Source organism: Emys orbicularis, chromosome 2, assembly GCF_028017835.1.
Source record: "Emys orbicularis isolate rEmyOrb1 chromosome 2, rEmyOrb1.hap1, whole genome shotgun sequence".
Classification (NCBI taxonomy): Eukaryota; Metazoa; Chordata; order Testudines; family Emydidae; genus Emys; species Emys orbicularis.
In genome coordinates, this window is record NC_088684.1 from 289043491 (window position 1) to 289064340 (window position 20850).

A 20850-nucleotide genomic window follows, 5' to 3' on the forward strand; every position below is an offset into this window, starting at 1 on the left:
GTTTGTAACCTGTCCTTTAAATCGGCTTCAGTACCCAATGACTGGAAGTTAGCTAATGTAACGCCAATATTTAAAAAGGGCTCTAGGGGTGATCCCGGCAATTACAGACCGGTAAGTCTAACGTCGGTACCGGGCAAATTAGTTGAAACAATAGTAAAGAACAAAATTGTCAGACACATAGAAAAACATAAACTCTTGAGCAATAGTCAACATGGTTTCTGTAAAGGGAAATCGTGTCTTACTAATCTATTAGAGTTCTTTGAAGGGGTCAACAAACATGTGGACAAGGGGGATCCGGTGGACATAGTGTACTTAGATTTCCAGAAAGCCTTTGACAAGGTCCCTCACCAAAGGCTCTTACGTAAATTAAGCTGTCATGGGATAAAAGGGAAGGTCCTTTCATGGATTGAGAACTGGTTAAAGGACAGGGAACAAAGGGTAGGAATTAATGGTAAATTCTCAGAATGGAGAGGGGTAACTAGTGGTGTTCCCCAAGGGTCAGTCCTAGGACCTATCCTATTCAATTTATTCATAAATGATCTGGAGAAAGGGGTAAACAGTGAGGTGGCAAAGTTTGCAGATGATACTAAACTACTCAAGATAGTTAAGACCAAAGCAGATTGTGAAGAACTTCAAAAAGATCTCACAAAACTAAGTGATTGGGCAACAAAATGGCAAATGAAATTTAATGTGGATAAATGTAAAGTAATGCACATTGGAAAAAATAACCCCAACTATACATACAACATGATGGGGGCTAATTTAGCTACAACGAGTCAGGAAAAAGATCTTGGCGTCATCGTGGATAGTTCTCTAAAGATGTCCACGCAGTGTGCAGAGGCGGTCAAAAAAGCAAACAGGATGTTAGGAATCATTAAAAAGGGGATAGAGAATAAGACTGAGAATATATTATTGCCCTTATATAAATCCATGGTTCGCCCACATCTCGAATACTGTGTACAGATGTGGTCTCCTCACCTCAAAAAAGATATTCTAGCACTAGAAAAGGTTCAGAAAAGAGCAACTAAAATGATTAAGGGTTTAGAGAGGGTCCCATATGAGGAAAGATTAAAGAGGCTAGGACTCTTCAGTTTGGAAAAGAGAAGACTAAGGGGGGACATGATAGAGGTATATAAAATCATGAGTGATGTTGAGAAAGTGGATAAGGAAAAGTTATTTACTTATTCCCATAATACAAGAACTAGGGGTCACCAAAAGAAATTAATAGGCAGCAGGTTTAAAACAAATAAAAGGAAGTTCTTCTTCACGCAGCGCACAGTCAACTTGTGGAACTCCTTACCTGAGGAGGTTGTGAAGGCTAGGACTATAACAATGTTTAAAAGGGGACTGGATAAATTCATGGTGGCTAAGTCCATAAATGGCTATTAGCCAGGATGGGTAAGAATGGTGTCCCTAGCCTCTGTTCGTCAGAGGATGGAGATGGATGGCAGGAGAGAGATCACTTGATCATTGCCTGTTAGGTTCACTCCCTCTGGGGCACCTGGCATTGGCCACTGTCGGTAGACAGATACTGGGCTAGATGGACCTTTGGTCTGACCCAGTACGGCCTTTCTTATGTTCTTATGTTCTTATGTTCTTATTCTTCTGTGTATTGGGCTGAATTCTAATCTGTTACACTGGTGTAAATTTGGAGAGATTACTTTGACACGCACTAGCTTTTGTGGCCACTGGATCCTACTTTCTTCTCTAACTAATGTTTCAGTGGAGCCAAAGGAAATAAATCCAGGGTAACTCATAGTTACACTGGTAGAGCTGAGGGAAGAATTTGGCCAACAGCTTGCTCTCAGTCTGTAGCCTCTGCCTAGATGAAAGGCATTATATATATGTCAGATACTATCATTACTGGAAATGTTATGAAGAATTCCCATCACAAAAGGGGGCATTACTTCAGGAAGGGGAAAATCTTGACTAAAACGTTAACCAGCCTGTAACAGGTTCAGTTCAGGCAGAGGGGTAAGGCAAAGTATTCAGTGAGTTCTCAGCAAGTGGTTGACTCTCTTGCCGTAGGTTGAAGTCTTGTCTGCTAAACAAGATTTGGACTGGATCATATTTGGATGGAGACCTCCAAAAAAAATCTAGGTATTGTAGGCAGGGATGATTTGGTAGATGGTGTCCTTCCCACTGAGACAGTACTGTGTCTGTGTTTCCGTTTTATAGCAGTAGGGGGCATGCTGTTGTTCAAAGTGCTGTATTTTGAAACAAATAAAAAGCTAAGATCTTATGTGCATGAGGCCACTTAAAAATGCCATAGTATTCTTCATAGAAGTTGGATGTTAACCCTGGTGTCCTAGCCAAAATCTAGCTTTGCTTATTACTTTTGTCCTCCTTCAAATTCTCACTGCCGCTTCAGTTGGACATGAGATCTTCACTTGCTTGTCTACATAGTCGTAGAGAGGCAGGATGGTTTAGTGGAGGAAGGTTGATCTTGTGGTTAAGACAGTGGACTGGGACTCACGGGATTTTCTTATTAGGGCTGGCTGGGAAAAGGTTTTCCCATGGGAATTTTTGAATTTATCTTTCCCATCCAAATTTGAGATGAAAAGTCTATTTCAATCTTTTGGCAAACAGAAAATCTGAAAACTATTTCAGTTTGGATCCACTGAAACATTTTCTTTCACCGCAGACCGTTTTAATCCATGTATGTATAAGCGTGTGCGCCAATTTACATCATTTTAAAACAAAACTGTTTAGACTTAAACACAAAATTTTCCAGTTTGACAATCTCAAAACTTTTTTGTTTACCAAAAATGTTTTGACTCGAGCGTTTCACTCGAATGTTTATGTGCGAACAGATTCGGTTTAAATGAATTTGCATTTGGGGGCAAAAAAAGGTAAATTGAAAAATTCCCAACCAGGGGTACTTTTGATTTGACTCCAGATTAGACTGTAGATTCTCTCTGTGACCTGGGGTAAATCAGTCCTGGCCAGATTCTGATAGTCTTTCTGACGCTGAACAGCACCTCACTCCAAAAATGGTCCTATTGATTTTACTAGGACTATTCCCAGAGTAAGCCTCACTCGCATTGAGTAATCTCCATCAGAATCTATCTCTTAATCTCATCGGGTATGTTTACACTGCAGCCTCGCAGCCTGGCTAGATAGACTAGAGCATTAAAAATACCAGTGTGGATGATGTGGCTTGGGATCTCACACCTTGGGGGGCGGGGGGTTGTATAGTGTAGACAGACCCATAGTACTTCCATTTCTCAGCCTTTGTCTTGTCTAGTTAGATTTTAAACTGCTCTGGGCAGGGACTCTTTCTTTCTTTGTGTTTGGATGGTGTGTAGTGTGTGTGGGGGGGTCCTTATCTTGGTTGTTGCCTGGATGCACTACTATAACTCAAATGGCTAATTCTCCAATGGTTGCTTTGTTAAACAGCTTCTATGTTTTGCCCCAGAGGTGGAAGCATTTCAGTGGTGGGGGATGTGAACCCTCTGTTTTTCAGTTTATGCAGTGCTTTACAATCCTTTGAGATGAAAGCTGCTACAAACAAATAAGGTAATTATTAGTAATAAATCCTCACTTTAATCAATCTACTGGAGTCCCTGGCCTACTTGAAATATGAATTGGGGGTGGGCTAAGGTGGGATCCAAAGCGCCATTTGCCGCTTTCTGACTGTTGATGATTAAATGTTCTGAGAGAGAATGCTCTCTAGTTCAAAATGATTCTGTTAAATAAACTTACCCTTTATGACAATTTGTGAAGCTCTTTCAAAAATTAAAGAGATGCCTGGAGAAAGAATCGCTTCGGAATGTACAACATGTACCCTGTCACTGATGATACTTCGTTTTTCCAGCTTTCCAACCTATGCTCATTTAAAGCCTTTCATTATAGTACTAATGGTAAAGCCATGAAAAGGGGACTTGATAGAATGATGTGCTTTATTGCTCATAAACAAACTCGAGATGAGTAAAGGGAACATTTAGAGTTCAGAAAGATTGGAACTAGAGTCTATTTTCATGTTTATTGCCAAAACCTGGGTAATGCTGCAATGTTATTGCCTGTTTGGGTCCTCGAAATATTAAGCAGCAGAATATATCCTTAAGAATTGTTGTGACAGATTCTCACACACACAGAACCCCTCCACCCCCACCTCGGTGACACAGCCTTAATGGAATGTGTATTATTGCAAACAAAAGCTGCGAGAAAGGCATCATTCAAAGGTCTACCTCCCTAACCCACAGGAAAATGACATACATTTTTCATGAATTATTTCATGCTGTATGTTTGCTGGTGTGTGTTTGTGTGAGAATAAACATCCAAATAACAGGTTGGAGCTTGATTCTTTATGCACTGATTGCTAGAATGTATATTTTAGTCACAGAAGCAGTCCACGGCTAGATAAAGTGTTTTGGAAATATTGCAAAATTCATTATCTTTCATTAGAAGAAATATTCTATGAGACTGTGGACTGACTTCATACTTGGTGAAAGTTCACTAAAATCAATGGCGTTATCTCAGGGATGAATTTGTTCCAATATATTAAATGTGCTCAAAAATGTGCTTCTGAAATTATATTTATATTACAACGCACAAGACCTAGTGGGCCCATTTTACTAGGCTCACATACAGAGAGACTGTCCGTGCTCTAAAGAACTTACAGCCTAAATAGGCAAGGAACTCAAAGGGTGGGGGAAAGGAAGTATTACTATTATCCCCATTATAGAGACGAGGAACTGAGGCACAGAGAAAGGAAGTTACAGCCAGATGGGACAACTCTGGCATCGCTGGAAACTGAGGCTAGATTTCCTGAGTTCCAGCCCAGTGCTTTAACCACGAAACCATGCTTCCATCCTTAAAGTATAATTAAATCACTGCTTCCTTTGTGTGCCCATATTGAATGTGGTCCAAGCTTCAGGGACTGGAGCACTTGCATGTAAAAGAATATATCTTCCACCCTTTATTTTGATTACGTTAAGGTAGGTCATTGGGATTAATTGAACCAGTAGCCGTAGAAAATTGCCATAGATGAAAAGGATGAGCACTCTGATTGGAACTGAAATGGAAGAAGACAGAGTCCAAGGAAAATCTATTTAAACATTGGCAGACAGCTACAACAAGGAGTAAGGGGAACAACCTTCTAAAAGAGAGGAAGGATGTCCTTTTGGTTTAGGGGCTGGACTGGGAGAAGTGGGATAATATGTTCATCACATCAGAGTATCATCCTGATCTCTAATAGTTAGAGGCTGCTTCAAGCCACAAGCGACAAGGTTTAATAAACCTGCCAAAGTTTTTGCTGTCATGAATTCCGGATACTCTTGATAACTATATAAATGTCTTCTCACTTTTTGAACATTAAATCCTTGGCCTCAATGACTTTCTGTGGCAACAAATTCCACTGTTTAATTACACATAGTGTGAAAAAGAATTCTAAGTAGTGATGAATTCCCCACCTCTTAGTCATAGATGCATAGAGTTTACGTCCATCAGGGACCATTAGATCACCTACTCTGACCGCCTCTTTATCCGTTACTCCTGCACTGAGCCCAATAATTTGTGTTTGGCTAGAGCATAGGTTTCAGAAAGGCATCCAGTCTTGATCTGAAGACATCGAGATGGAGAATTCACCTCTTCCCTTGGTAATTTCTTCCAATGGTTAATCCCCTTCACCGTTAAAAATGTGTGCCTAATTTCCAATTTGAATTGGTCTGACTTTAACTTCTAGCCATTGGTTTTTGTTATGCCTTTCTTGCTAAATTAAAGAGCCTTTATTTAGTACCCAATCTATTCCCCCCATCAAAGTTTTTTTTTTTTTTTAAATTTCACAAGTCTCCTTGTTGTTGTGTTACACGACAGGGAGAACAGAAGTTCCCAATCTACCTTCTCTGAGCTTCTCAAATTAACAATATGGACAGAGAAAGAAAATGGCCAAAGGTATTACTAAGATTCTTAACAGTGACCATTGGCAGTGTCACTGGAGGAGTCTCAACTGTTAAGATTCTTAACAGTGACGACTGGAGGATCCTCGACAGTGGGAGAGGGCAGTAGAAAAGAGGAAAGAGCTGGGGGAGGTGTAGGAAGAAAATAATATTTGTCTGGGTTGTATTAAATTGGCTTTCAGCCAAGAGGAGATGGAGCTGACTCAGATAGAAAGAAAATTGCAGAGATATAATGGAACAGGAACATATAAGACCGTTATTAGCATATATAACACACTGACAAAGCTTGCCTCCCCTTTCGGAGCTGGGCCGCTAGAGGATAACAATGTACTCCTGAGAATATCTAATGGGAGTTTTCCCTTTAGTTAAGCAGCAGAGGAATCTGTTGTGGTGCTTATGGTCTCATGTTTGAACCCTGCTGATTATCCAGATAGCAAATGCTATTAGAGGCTGTCAGATGAGTAGGGCCCTACCAAATTCACGGCCATGAAAAATGCGGCAAGGACCGTGAAATCTGGTCTTTTGTGTGTTTTACTGTGTACTGTACAGATTTCACAGGGGAGATCAGTGTTTCTCAAATTGGGGGTCCTCATCCAAAAGGGAGTTGCAAGGTTCTTTTTGGGGGGGGGGGGGTCACAGTATTGCCACCCTTACTTCTACACTGCTTTCAGAGCTGGGCTCCCAGCCAGCAGCCACTGCTGTCCAGCGCTAAAGGCAGTGCCACTGCCAGTACCGCAACCCCTGCTACAATTACCTTGCAACACCCCCAACTCCTTTTTGGGTCAGAATCCCTATGATTACAACACTGTGACATTTCAGATTTAAATAGCTGAAATCATGATTTTTTAAATCCTATGACTGTGAAATTGACAGGGCTCTCAATATCTAGTCCAACCCCCTGTTTAAAGCAGGACCAATCCCCAACTAAATCCCCCAATAGCCCTCTCGAGGATTGAACTCACAACCCTGTGTTTAGTAGGCCAATGCTCAAACCACTTCTTAGCAATCCTACATAAAGGCAGAAGAGACTGCCTCCATGCTCCTAGAGTAATCACTCCTAGCTGTGCTACTGCATTAACAGAGATCAGAATCCCCTTCCCAAGGAAACCTTCACACACCAGGTAAGGTACAACTTTGGAGTAACTCTTTATAGAGGTTAGTAATCAGAACTGACTCTCTGACATAGGGATCAAGAGCATAGCCCTGGGTGACACTCACCTAAATGGATGAGAGTAGCAAAGAATATTACCCCAGAACACCCTGAGTGATCTGTCATATAAGTTGGGAGAAAAACGTTTGAATGCAGAGTCAGAAGAGACTATGACAAGGAGATCAGGGAGGGGAGAGTGATCCAGAGTGACAACAGCATCTGATAAATCAAGAAGAATCAGACTGGAAGTGAGACCTTTAGGTTTAGCCACAAGCTGGTCATTAATAACTCTAGAGATGAGTTTCTAGGCGGAATGCAATGAGTCTTCCAGATGATGTGAAGGAAGCCTGTCGGCAAGATGATGGAAGTGCTATGCCAATCAGGTCTGGAAGTCAAATAGATCAATGTTTTGCCCACAGTCATTGCTTCTCCGGCTTCTTACTGATGCTCTAATCAACTGCAAACAATCTGGATTAAGGCTCAGGCTTTGAGAACATCTCTACTCCACCTCTGCAAGGCAGTAAGTATGTGGTGCATGCCGCTCTGGTCTTCCTGCACACGCTGAGCAGGTGCCAACTTTATGGGCTGGGTCTCTTATAAGGACCTCCCTCTGGTGTGGGTTGATGAGGAGTCTGGAATTGCTGACCCCTCCCCTTGTCAGGCCCCCCTAGAGGAGCCTTCTCCTTGTTAATTAAATGCTAATGACAGCTTGTGAGGGTGGATTTCTTTTTGAGTGGACAGGGAACTCTTCTAGGGTTGAAGGGAAAAGGTGAATCATTGGCAGTGTTCAGTCTTCAGTACACACACATTTCCAACACCTTCCCGGTTGCCCTGAGTTTCCTTCATCCCCAGGACTAGCAGCAGGGGAACTGGATGGCAGCCAGAGAGCACCGCCAACTATGTCCTATTTTCTCTCAGAGAGGAAGGTGGCACACACCAGCTCTATGCCATTCTATGCTGAGTTGCTCATCGCTGGACTGGCTATGTGGCATTCCTGCAGCTGTAAACTCTCTAGTTTCGCCCTAGCCCTAACTGGGATCACATCCTAACAGAGGTTGTACTGTGGAACACGTCTTACACCTAATTGCACAGACAACCAGTGATTAAAATAAGTGTGTGTATGCGGGGGGAGCCACTGGGGGTCACAGGCCTATGTTAAAATAATAACAAAATTGAACTGGATTTTTGAGAGGTGCTGGGTCTTACCAAAGCTGTTGCTCCAAAATATGATACCCTCCCCCGCAAAAAAACACCATTTTTTTCACCTGACTTGAAGCACTGCATTCAACCTTCCTTCCCATCCATGATCACATAACATCCCTTTGGTAACATGCTCATTGTTTACTAGGGAAATTGCTATTAGTGAAGTATTTGTGTATTTTTAGCTTCTGATTAGTCAATTTAGCAGGTGGAAATGACGAAGAGTAAGCAGACAATTCTCTCCAGGCCACGAGCAAATGCTCCAGGGATCACCATTTCAGAGTCAGCAATTTACTCATTGTGCTTTGTTGTAATTAACATTGGTTTGTCTGATTCTTTCTAGAGCTGATAACTTTTTTTTCTATTTCCCCCCACCCCACAAAAAAACCCTAATTTTAAATGAAAAATCTTGTGGAACATTTTTGTTTGAAACTGTTTTGAGAGAACAAAAAAAAAGTCTCCACTATTTCTGGAAAACCAAAAATGTTTTACTGACAAGCCTTTGACTATTTTTGGCTTTAGCAAAAACAAAAAGGCACAGCCCCCAAAACAAATAAATCCCCACAACACCCTGGAAAAATTATTTGGAAAAACTACATTTTCCCCTTTCATTTTTTCGTGGAAAATATTTACCACTTACTGAACAACTCTGGGGGCCCACATTATCAAAGCTATTTAGACACTAAAGATGCAGATAGGCACCCAGTGGAATTTTCAAACATACCTAGGTGCTTAACTCCCATTGAAATCAATGGGAGTTAGGCACCGATCTGCATCTTTAGGTGCCTAAATATCCCTGAAAAACTGGCCCTATATATTTTTCTAAGCATTCGGAGGTAATATTGTGGTTAAATTATCATCTATTACAAAGATAGTCTAATTTTCACAGCAGTATATAAATATGGATCTAGGCCCTAATCCCGCAAACTCTTAAGCCCACGTGTAAATGATTGCAGGCGTGGGACCCAATTCAATGCCTGTATTAGCCATTGTGGTCAGTGGCGTCTTTCTCTTGCCAAATAATGCTTATTGTGCCATAGTCCAGCTGCTATAGTTATGTCTCTGTCCTCACACAGCTTAGAGCCAATGAAGCAGAATCTGTCCCTTCCTCAACCGCATCTGTTTTTCATTCTTTTGTTCCTTTCAGAGGAGCAGCTTCCTAAGTGCTGTCATTGTTGCCACATATTTAAGGTAATACGTTAGTTCTGGTCCCTGAAGCTGTCCCTCATGCTTGCTGATAAGGATAATGACATTGCCATAACGGAACATCTGTTTTCCCGCTGATATGACTGCTGCTCCCTAACCAACCTGAGCCAAGAGTATTAGTATTTTTACTAAAAGGTTGAACAGACTTGATGATGCAATGTAACCCTTTTTTATGATGCCAGTTTTACCAGGATCTGGATCAGAGAGCTACTTGCAGTAGGTTAATCAAGTGCATAGGAAAATCCTTTCCTAGTAGAGCAACTCTGAGATGTAAAACAGAAAGTGTTCTGTAGAACCTGATCATGCAACTTATTTTAGGGCTTGTCTACACTTACCAGAGGATCGACACTGTGGCGATCGATGCATCAGCGGTCGATTTAGCGGGTCTAGTGAAGACCCGCTAAATCGACCACTGATTGTTCTCCTGTTGACTTCTGTACTCCATCTGATCAAGAAGAGTAAGGGGTGTCAATGGGAGAGCATCTTCCGTCGACATCACGTAGTGTGTACCTTGCAGTAAGTAGATCTAAGCTACGTCAATTGGAGTTATGCTATTCACGTAACTCAAATTGCGTATCTTAGATCGATTTTTCCCTTTAGTGTAGACAAGGGAGTGCTCTCAAATCCTGTGGACATCAGTGGAAGTTAAGAGCAATTCTGCTCAGTGCCTCAGAGGATTTGTCTTTTTTGTCACTTGTTTGTTCTAATTTCAAATTTTGGGTAAAGGTTTTGCCTTATATTTCCCTGAGGCTTAATGACATTGTATGTAGTTATGCTACTCATGTTTAAATTTCCCTTTCTTCATTCATTCCAAGATGGCCAGCAATGTTTTGCTCCTCCAGGAAATGAGCAAAAGTAGCTAAGGGGGGTGGTGTGGGGAAAAATTTGACAAATACTTCCTGGAATTTTCAATGAATTTGCTTTGTGTGTGTGCATTTTACATTCTCTAAGCTTTTGACAGATCAAGCTTCAAATTCACATTTGCAAGTAATCATGGAAGTTGAATTTTAAATCTACAAGCATGAACGTTTGCTCTTCCAATCATGGAAGAGAAACAACATAGTGTAAGTTTATCTGACCAATTACAACCAAAGCCAACTTGCATTTTGAATATCAACTAAATACTCCCAGTCAGGGCCGGCTCCAGGGTTTTGGCCTCCGCAAGCAGCCAAAAAAAAAAAGCCGCGATCGCGATCTGCAGCGGCAATTCGGCGGGAGGTTCTTCGCTCCAAGCGGGAGTGAGGGACCTTCCGCCGAATAGCTGGACCTGCCGCCCCTCTCTGGAGTGGCCGCCCCAAGCACCTGCTTGGCAAGCTGGTGCCTGGAGCCGGCCCTGCTCCCAGCAATCTGTTCGCAATGAAACCGCAGATTAAAAAAAAAATTGGGGGGGAAATTAGTTGAATAAATTCAAATAACTAAAACATTTAAGTATCAGAGGGGTAGCCGTGTTAGTCTGGATCTGTAAAAAGCAACAGAGAGTCCTGTGGCACCTTTAAGACTAACAGATGTATTGGAGCATAAGCTTTCGTGGGTGAATGCTCACTTTGTCGGATGCATGTAATGGAAATTTCCAGGGGCAGGTATAAATATGCTGGCAAGAATCAGTCTGGAGATTATGAGGTTAGTTCAATCAGGGAGGGTGAGGTCCTCTGCTAGCAGTTGAAGTGTGAACACCAAGGGAGGAGAAACTGCTCTGTAGTTGGCTAGCCATTCACAGTCTTTGGCCTGGTCCACACTAACCCCCCACTTCGAACTAAGATACGCAACTTCAGCTACGTGAATAACGTAGCTGAAGTCGAAGTACCTTAGTTCGAACTTACCGCGGGTCCAGACGCGGCAGACAGGCTCCCCCATCGACTCCGCGTACTCCTCTTGTGGAGCAGGCGAGCACTTCCGGGATCGATCCGGGATCGATTTATCGCGTCTAGACAAGATGCGATAAATCGATCCCAGAAGATCGATTGCTTACCGCCGGACCCGGAGGTAAGTATAGACCTACCCTTTGTTTAATCCTGATCTGATGGTGTCAAATTTGCAAATGAACTGAAGCTCAGCAGTTTGTCTTTGGAGTCTGGTCCTGAAGTTGTTTTGCTGTAAGATGGCTACCTTTACATCTGCTATTGTGTGGCCAGGGAAGTTGAAGTGTTCTCCTACAGGTTTTTGTATATTTAAGGAAATTGAGATCAGATGATGGCTATTCCAGGAGCTAAATTAACCAGATACATTATTTTTGCAACATATTTGCTCAGGTCTTGGATTGAGAACTTTCTGTAACGGGCGGTTGGAGTGTAAAGCTAAATGGAATCTGAAGCTTAATAGAAGCTGAAACTCAGGTTTCAGCTTCAGTCCCGGGCCCCAGCAAGTCTAATGCCAGCCCTGGCAACCCCATTGAAACAGTTTGGGGTCCCAACCCACTTTGGGGTCCCAACCCACAGTTTGAGAACCGCTGTGTTAACCCAATAACCAGCCTGTGTCTGATATTTTCATAATTTGCATTCCCAAAATCAGTTTTCAACCAATATATGCAGAGCTCTTGTAAAACATTAATAATTTCCCTGTGTTTTGAATTCTCCGGTGGAAACAAGCTCTTTCATAAACCACATTTCCCTGAGGTATAAAGTATGCATCAAACAAAGCCAGAGCCTTTTCATAGTCGTCTTTGTGACTGTCTTCAGGAAAGTCAAAGGATTTAAAGATATGCTCTGTTTGCTTCCCCACAGCACAAATTAAAGATACTTGTATATCATTAGTTTCCTTGTGGAGCTCGGTAGCAATGCAAAATCTTGCAAAATATTGTTTTCAGTCGGTCCATTGTGAAGGTTTGTGAAAGATGAAGTTTTCTGGGGCATAGAAGAGTCCCATGTTGATGAGCCTCTGCAACCTTTGTTGCTGTTTTCTTTCTGTTTCTGTTCCTAGTTTACTCCTTGTGAGAACTTTTTGTAACTCTTCATAGTCAGCTTTGGACTTAACTATCTTGATTAATTTTATATCATCTGCAAACTTTGCCACCTCACTGTGTAACCCTTTTTCCAGATCATGTATGAGTATGTTGAACACCACTGGTTCCCTATCTTTGAACCAGTTACTAATCCGTGGGAGGACCGTCCTTCTTATCCCATGGCTACATAGTTTCCTTAAGAGCCTTTGGTGAGGGACCTTATCAAAGGCTTTCTGAAAATCCAAGTACAGTATATTGAACTGGATCACCATTATTCATATGCTTGTTGATTCCCTCAAAGAATTCTAATAAATTGGTAAGGCATAACTTCCCTTTAAGAAAGTCCTGTTGACTCTTCCCCAACAAATCATGTCTGTCTATGTGTCCTGATAATTCTGTTCTTTACTATAGTTTCTACCAATTTGCCTGGTACTAAAGTTAGGCTCACTGACCTGTAATCGCCAGGATTTGCTTTGGAGCCTGTAGCCAGTTATTTTAGTTTATTGTTCATTTATTTTTTGTTGTGATGATTAACTAACATGTTATGTCATATTTATTCATTGTATGCTAAATAGGGTTAAATTGTAGGATTATAGAAGTATAAGATTGATCAGTAGTTAGAAGGGATAATTATTTATTAGTTATCTAAGTAAGTAGGCCTGAAACTCAGGGCCTACTGGCTGAGGACTGTAAGATTTTAGCTTAGCCATTCTAGGCCATATGCTAAAGAAATGCTTGACATAAGTAAATGACCAAAGAATGATCCTATGCCACAAGATTATGGGAAAAGATGTACTAATGGGTGATATTGTGAAAAATTAACAGTAGGAGTAATTTTTTGCTTACAAGATACCTGGCAGTCACATTTTTCTGACACATGCCCTAACCGCAGGGTGCATGATGTGCTAATGAGATACAGTCAGAATCACATTATAAAAAGTGGGTGCCCAGATTAGGAAAATTGAGCTCCCTATGGGAAACTCCATCAGGAGCCATCCCTCTACTGATGATCAATCCATGAGAGACCCATCAGACCCTAACACTATCTAGGAGTATGTGAGTATAACTGTACACCTCTACCCCGATATAACGCGACCCGATATAACACGAATTCGGATATAATGCGTTAAAGCAGTGCTCCGGGAGGGCGGGACTGCACGCTCTGGAGGATCAAAGCAAGTTCAATATAACACGGTTTCATCTATAACGTGGTAAGATTTTTTGGCTCCCGAGGACAGCGTTATATCGGGGTAGAGGTGTATTTGTAACTTGTGCATAGGTCTTTATAGAATTTCAATATGCTTAGGTAATCATAACCTTAACTGTAACTTGAATAAAACTTGTAAAACAGACTAGACCTTGTACTTGTGAATGTATGTGTGGACACTACCCTTGGTCTTTATGTGATCCTAGAGACTCTAAATCTGACACAAGTAGCAGAGGTGACTTTCACTCTGATAAGCTTGAAACTGTAGCCACTGAAGAGCCGAACCCACGATGGTGTCATACCACGTTACAAAATTCACTTTAAATAAAATAAAAGGCTACAAGCCCTTTTTAAAAATTGGCATTACATTAGCTACCTTCCAGTCATCTGGTACAGAGGCTGATTTCCGTGATAGGATACATACCACAGTTAGTAGTTCTGCAATTTTATGTTTGAGTTCCTTCAGAATTCTTGGGTGAATCCCATCCGGTCCTGGTGACTTAGTACTGTTTAGTTCATCAATTTGTTCTAAAACCTCTTCTCTTGACTTCACTGCTAAAAAGATGTCTGTTCATTTTATCCTGGGTAGCTATTGCATGCAAGCTATCCTGGGGTGAAAAAACAGTAAAGAGAAGACACTTAAATTTTATCCTGAGGTAAACTAGGTGAGGTCAACACTATATACCCCTGCCTGTTTGTGGCTGATCTTGCCTCATGTCATTTACCTTTCAATAAAAGTAAAATGCCTTGTCTTCACCGTGATGTTTACCTCAGGATAGCTCATGCATGCTAGTTACCTTGAGGGAAAACAACCATACCTGGTCTTAGCAGTAAATACAAGGCCTAAAAGTAAACTGCATGATACTCAGTTAATTTATATCAGAAGGGTGATGGGCTGAGACTCCTCTCCTGTGACTTGAATGTGTGTTGCCAGAAGAGATTTCAAAAGTGGGGTGAAATCCTTGACCTCACTGACTTCAATTTTGCCATTGACTCCAACAAGGCCAGGATTTTATGCCTGGTGTTTATCCCCTTCAGATGGTGAAGAAACGAATGTCACCTTCTGTGAGTTATCTGAACATTACCTTGTTTTATCAGTGGTCTTAAAAGGCTTAGGCCGAAGCCTGCTTCCTTTGAAACCAGTTGGGATTTTGCCATTCGTGTCAATGGGACTAGGCCCCAAGACTGAGGTGTTCAATACCTTTCTCACTGGCCCTTCTGATTCCTTCCTACTGGTATAACTATGTTGATAAAAATCACAAATTTAACCAAAATAGGTATACTGGTACAAAGTCTGTTTAGAGAGAAGAGAAAAATAGACAAGGCAGATATTTGTAGCTTCTTTTTACTGGGCCCACGTGAGTCATGCAGCCTGTTGATTTTTCTCTCGCTGCAGAGCTGTGTGCTTGTCAACATAATTGAGTAAGGGTATGTGTAGGAAGGAGCTGACAATCCAAGTCCTTTATTCCAGTCCACATAGTTCAGTAAAGAAATCAGAGCATTTTGCTTCTTTTTCCCTCTCTTTTTTTCTTTTCAGTATCACTCCATTGCTGGAACAGATAGCACTGTGTACGTAGGACCCTTCATTTTCGGTTTTTATTTTAATTTTTCCTGGGAATTTATTGGTATTTATTATTACAACAACAAAAACAGTTGCAATTCGGTGCAAAAACTATTAATAATTTTTCTGGGTAAATATCGGGGTTTATTCTGGTGGACAGAAGGACAGATTTTCATTTTCTTCCCATTTCAGTGTGTCAAATCTTTAAACCGTTATCTGCTAGCAGCTTGAAATGTTTATGTGGTAGGCGTGAGATTCATCAGCATGTTCAGATGGGCATGCACTTCAGAGCTTGCATGCATGTCTGTTTGTTTATTGTGTCTATCTTCTAGGCTAATGCATGGCCTTACTTCAACAGGCAGCTTTGCATATACACACAGACTAATGTATTATCATAATACATATATTTCATGCAATGTATTGCATTTTCCTAATAAAACAATTTATTTTTTATATATCTGAATGATACAAAAGTAGGGTGAAAATTGGAAAAAAAACAAATAATACTTTTTGTAAAACCCAGGATTTTTTCAGGAAATTGTTTTAAACTGAAAACGAAGGAGCTTATGTATAAGATACATACTCTCCCATAAGGCCTTCCCTAGAGAGCTATTCATTATTATTATTCGCACTTATTACTATTTATTTTATCATTACTATTATTAGAGCTAGTTGTAAAATAGCAAACATTTTTTGCAAAAGCCCTGCATAATCTTGAAATTTTGGAATTTTTCAACCAGCTGTAATAATCCTTATTATTTTATTATTTATGTTGCACTAGGTGGGTTCTAAGCATTTAAAGGAAGTAAAAGGCAAGGTCCTTCCACCAAAATACCTACAATCTAAGGTTTATAAACACTTCTATAACCCACTGGTCAGTGTGCCCTTCTGTGTCTGATACATCTATGATGAGATATTGCTACAGCCCACATATCCAGAGCCTGGCTCTTTAGCTGAAGGAGTTCATGCTTTTAGCTCTGGAAGCCCCAGTTCAATCCCCAGTGTATGCCAAAATGACAGTTTTTGCATGGGCTTAATTTATGTATGTGAGTAGGTCCACACGCAGGTAGTCCCATGTGCATAAACTTAAGCACATGACGTGTAATTATTTGCATGATCTAGGCCTAACTGTTTTGTTAAGAAAAATGTCTTCTCTGAGGACAGAACCTTTGAATTACAAGACTTGCCTGTAGTCTATTATGTTAAGAAAGCTCTAAAGCTACTTTCAACTGAGAGTCTCTAGAAAGCCTGAGGTGACACTATCTAGATTTGTATATCCAGAGGCCAGACATTCTCAGTGAAAGTCACTGCTCTGGAATTTTCTCTTCCCTTGATCCAACAGGGCATGAGTCTGTTGGCTTTCAGGACTCACTAAAATAGCAAGGCCCCTCTGATTACCTAGTCCTTTTTCTGAGTGGGTGGGGTGGGAGGAACTGGTAAAGCTTGTGAGCACAGGCCTGATTTTCTGCTCCATTACACTGGAGTAAAATGGATGTAACTCCAGTCCTGAAGCTTTCTTCTGATGGGCTATAACATACAAGTAAATGAGCATGGGGATGTTTGTCACACTTGGTGAGTTACAGGTTTTGTTACTGATTTGGCTTTTATATTTTTCAGGAGGGGCAAAGTGAGCGGGGTGGCAGGAGGGGGTTTGTTGAGATGAATAGGGTGGGGGAGGGGGCATATTGGGCAGTGGGAGTGAGGCTGACAGTGAAGGGGAGAAGGGGATGGGGCAAACAGCCCAGGCTCAAACCATGGAATTCAGATGACAGCACTGCTGTCCAAGGGGCTGTGAAGATCTGGGTCAGTGGAAAAGACACCCCATCTGGATCTCACCACCCCACTTGTGTTAATGCTGTGGGTGCCCCTGGCTCAGGCAGGGGCCAAGTAGCTGCTGCTTATGCCCCAGAAATCCTTCCTCTATTGAGCCTAGACGGGGCCCACATGGGGCATTTGTCCCTGGGCATTCCTTGGCTCTTCCCAGTTCCTGATGGGTGAATCTCTGGTTCTGCTAAACTGGGATCAGATTCTTTATCGGAGCCAGCCTAGCTAGGGAATGGGGGAGGCAGCTGGGGGGTTGTTGCGGGGGTCCCTATCAGCTTCAGAGCTGGGAGTGGACCTCCCCTCAGGCTGCAGGCCAGCTGCTTCTGACTCTTGCAAGGGGTGATTCTCTGGCTCTGGGCAAGGCTTTCTCCCCTGAGCCCATGTGGCTGAGGTGGGTCGCCTCCTGTGAGTGGCGGGTTCCATCTGCGTTCATCTAGGGATGGGGGCGAACTATCTAGCTGGGCATCCCCCCTCTGGGCACCGGCGGCTACTTCCATCCTTTGCCCAATCCCACCCTCTCTCCAGCGGCGTGTGTTTCCCTGCACCAAAGCAGCTGTGTAGCCACAAGTCCGGTCTGGCGGCTGCTGTGTTCATGCAGTCCCCTCCCTCCCAGGGTGGCTGAAAGCATCAGAGGATGCTGCATCCCCTCCCTGAGCCCGGCACCCTGCCTGGAAGCGCCTTGGCCAGTCGCTGCCGCCCCCCCCCCCCATGAAACCCTCTGCAGGGCGCTGTGCAATGCACAGCCCCCCCCCCCCCCGACACACACACACACACACACACACACATTTCCTTCTAAACTCCGCAGCCTCTTCACTCCCATCCTGGTCCCACGCCCTGCAGCGATGCCAGGCTGCATCCGCGGACACTAGCGCCTTGTCGCTCGCTTGCAGAATAAGGGGGGCAGCGGAGAGGGGGCTTGGGGAAAGGTGGGGGGGAGAGAAGAGTTTAATTTAAGGAACCTGCTTTGGATAAACCTCTCCCACCCTTCTTTCTCATTCGCCCCCCTCCTCCTTCCATATTAATGAGGCTAGCCAAGGGGCGGGGATTGGTTCAGTGCCCTGCCCCCTTTCCTTTTCTCAGGCACTTGTCAGGAGCTGGGGGGGGGGGGGGGGGGGGTTGCATTTCTCCGCAGGACCGGCTCTCCTCTTTGCAGCGCATTGTCTGGGCATGAGACTCACACCCAGGGGAGCGCAGGCTGGCTGGGGCTCGTGGGCTGCGCCTCTGATCCAGCCCCCTCGCCCTCCCCTTTCCCCCGCCCCTCCAAGCGCAAATTAATTACTTGATTAAAAAAATAAAATAAAATAAAAAAAGTTTGCAGCCCCCTCCTGCCCGCCCCCGGCGATGTAGCAATGGGAAATTCCTTCACGGCACAGACCGCGCCAATGCCTTGTGCAAGGGCAGCCTGGAGACGCGAGGCAGCGAAGGGAAGACTAGGGAGGGATTTTTAATTCCTTTTGGAGAAATCAGACCGTGTGTGAAGGGGCAGCTTAGCTCCCTCTGGTCCATTGCATCGCTTGGCTTGCTCACCACCTCCTTGATTCAAGCAGATCGCGACTGCAGTTGCCTTCAGCCCCCCACCCCCCAGCTCCCACCCCCTTTGCCTTGCTCACCTGGGAAGGTGAAGAATGCATCTCCAATACTGGGACGGATCCTTGCTGCAATGGTAAGCTCTGGTCCCTCTTCCTTCCAGCGCGTATTGTACTTGGCTTGCAGTGCATTTTCTCCCCTCGCTTGCTGGGGCTCACTGCTTAGCTGGAGACCGGCTGGCAGCTGAGAGCTAACCGTGCCATGCTTTAAGTGGAACCCTGACTTGACCAAGTCAGTTCCTTTATTGTAGTCCGTAAAGGACAACAGGGATGCGGTAAAGGAAGCAGTCGTATGAATTGTGTTGTGTTGCAGGAGTGACACTGATTTGCTCGCTTTCCCAGTTCCTGGATGGGAATCACACACAAGCGTCTTTCTGCCGCCAGCAACCACTGCATGCAGCTGTGGGGTGGTGGGGTGGTTTTTTTTTTCTTTAAAAACAAACAACTGGGAACAGGCTAACGTGTTGTTGGTATGTGGATCACGTCTGGTTTTAATGCAATATGGCTGGTAAATAAAACCTGATTGCTAACAGATCCAGGGCTGCGATTGGTATTTTTCTGGCTCAGCACTCCCTTGCACAGTTCTGCATCTTCATTCACCTGCCGCAGCAACTCTGAGTCGCCCTTCTACCAATGCGCCAAAAGGGTTAGCGAGACTTCTCTGGTTTTACTATGAAGTAGTAGCTAAAATCTCTATTCTTGTACCATAGTGTGTGTGTGTGTGTGTGTGTGTGTGTGCGCGCGCGTGCGGGGGGGGGGAAGGGGGGGGTTCTCTTATCCGTATTTGAACAGCTTGTTCCAATGTTTCCATCTCTATGCAAAGCACATTAAAGTCAGAGCTAACAAACAGGACTTCTCATCTTTCTGCTGTGCTGTGCTGGGTACCTGCCATGTGCAGTGTTTGGGGCTGTGGTTGTACTGGAATCTTATGGTTTACATCAATAGCAGAGAATAGTTAATGTGTGGAGATATAGCTATAGTATTAGGAGAGGTGTGTAGATTTCTTTTTTAGTTACATGTTGATATTTGTGGCCTGATGCGCATCTTACTAGGGTGTGGACATGTGGAGGAACTCCTCTGAAGATAGTGGATTTCCTCTGGGTTTAAGCTGGGGTGAGAACAGAATCTGGCCCTTCACTTGCAAAACATGTGGGGGTATTATTGCAGATACAACCGCCAGACAAAACTCAATCCCAGCACAGTCAAACTGCAAATACCTTTATAATATTTTAATATCCTTTGTGGTTCCTTATACAAGGCATATGTTGTACAGTTGTACCCATCTATAAATTGATTGAAGCAGGTTATTTTAAATCTGACAAAGTACACATACATGGATTTTTTGTGTGTGTTACTCTGTTTAGATACGCCTCAGTCTCCCTTCTGCATTCCTATACCTCATAGGCTGGCTAAAATTGGGGAAACAATTGATGGGAACATAATTTTTTAAAAAGTAAATAGATGCTCGCTGTATATTATTACTGTCAGCTGGACCGGGAGGGTGAACTCCTTAACCTGATATACCTATAAATACACAGAGAGACTACTTTTGACAGGCTTTTGTGTTCATATAATGCAAAAATTCACTCCCAGAAGCTCTGTGCTTCAAAGAAGTTTCCCAGTGGATGGACATAACAAAACAGTTACATTCTGATGAAGAACCGAAGAATGTCATTTGATGTAATGATTTGCAGATTCCAAGGCCATAAGGGGCCACTGTGATACTGATTACTTGTACAACACAGACTGTAGAACTTCCCCAAAATTATTCCTAGAGCAGATCTTTTAGAAAAACAGCCCATCTTGATTTAAAAATTATCAGTGATGGAGAATCCACCATGACGCTTGGTAAATTGTTCCAATACTTAATTACTCTCGCCATTAAAAATGTATAACTTATTTCAGATTGAGTTTGTCTAGCATCAACTTCCAGCCATTGGACTGTGTTATTCTTTTCTGAGCTAGTCTGAAGAGCCTATTATTAAATATTTGTTCCCCGCGGAGGTTCTTACAAACTATAATCAAGTCACCCTTTAAATTTCTCTTTGTTAAGCTAAATAGATAGACTCAGAAGAACGCAATCATTATAAGGCATTTTTTTTCCTAATCATATAATCATTCTCATGGCTCTTCTCTGAACCCTCTCCAACTGACTAACATCCTTCTTGAATTAGGGGCATAATGATAAGACATGGACTGAAATTTTTCTATCCGTATCTTAGCTACCGTTCAGTTTTTTGTCTCTGTTTGGCTGAGGGCAGCAATTGTTGATGTATTG

At 42.8% G+C, this 20850-nt stretch overlaps 2 protein-coding genes across 10 annotated transcripts in view; one reads left to right on the forward strand and one right to left on the reverse strand.

The window, feature by feature from the left end:
- LOC135874250 (uncharacterized) overlaps window positions 1-19019 on the reverse strand; it is a 42598-nt gene extending 23579 nt beyond the window's left edge. For both annotated transcript variants that reach the window (XR_010561144.1, XM_065399031.1), the window contains exon 1: window positions 18597-19019. Coding sequence is in view for 1 of the 2 variants with exons in the window: in XM_065399031.1 (XP_065255103.1) it covers window positions 18597-18704 (108 nt within the window). In the remaining variant the exon portion in view is untranslated. The remainder of the gene's footprint in view (window positions 1-18596) is intronic.
- Window positions 18106-20850, forward strand: part of LOC135874248 (pituitary adenylate cyclase-activating polypeptide type I receptor-like) — a 184835-nt gene continuing 182090 nt past the window's right edge. For 7 of the 8 annotated variants that reach the window (XM_065399023.1, XM_065399025.1, XM_065399027.1 and 4 more), the window contains exon 1: window positions 18106-18649. The gene's annotated coding sequence lies outside the window, so the exon portion shown is untranslated. Of the gene's footprint in view, window positions 18650-19149; window positions 19219-20850 lie in introns of those variants that run through there. The other variant, XM_065399024.1, reaches the window with a different exon arrangement.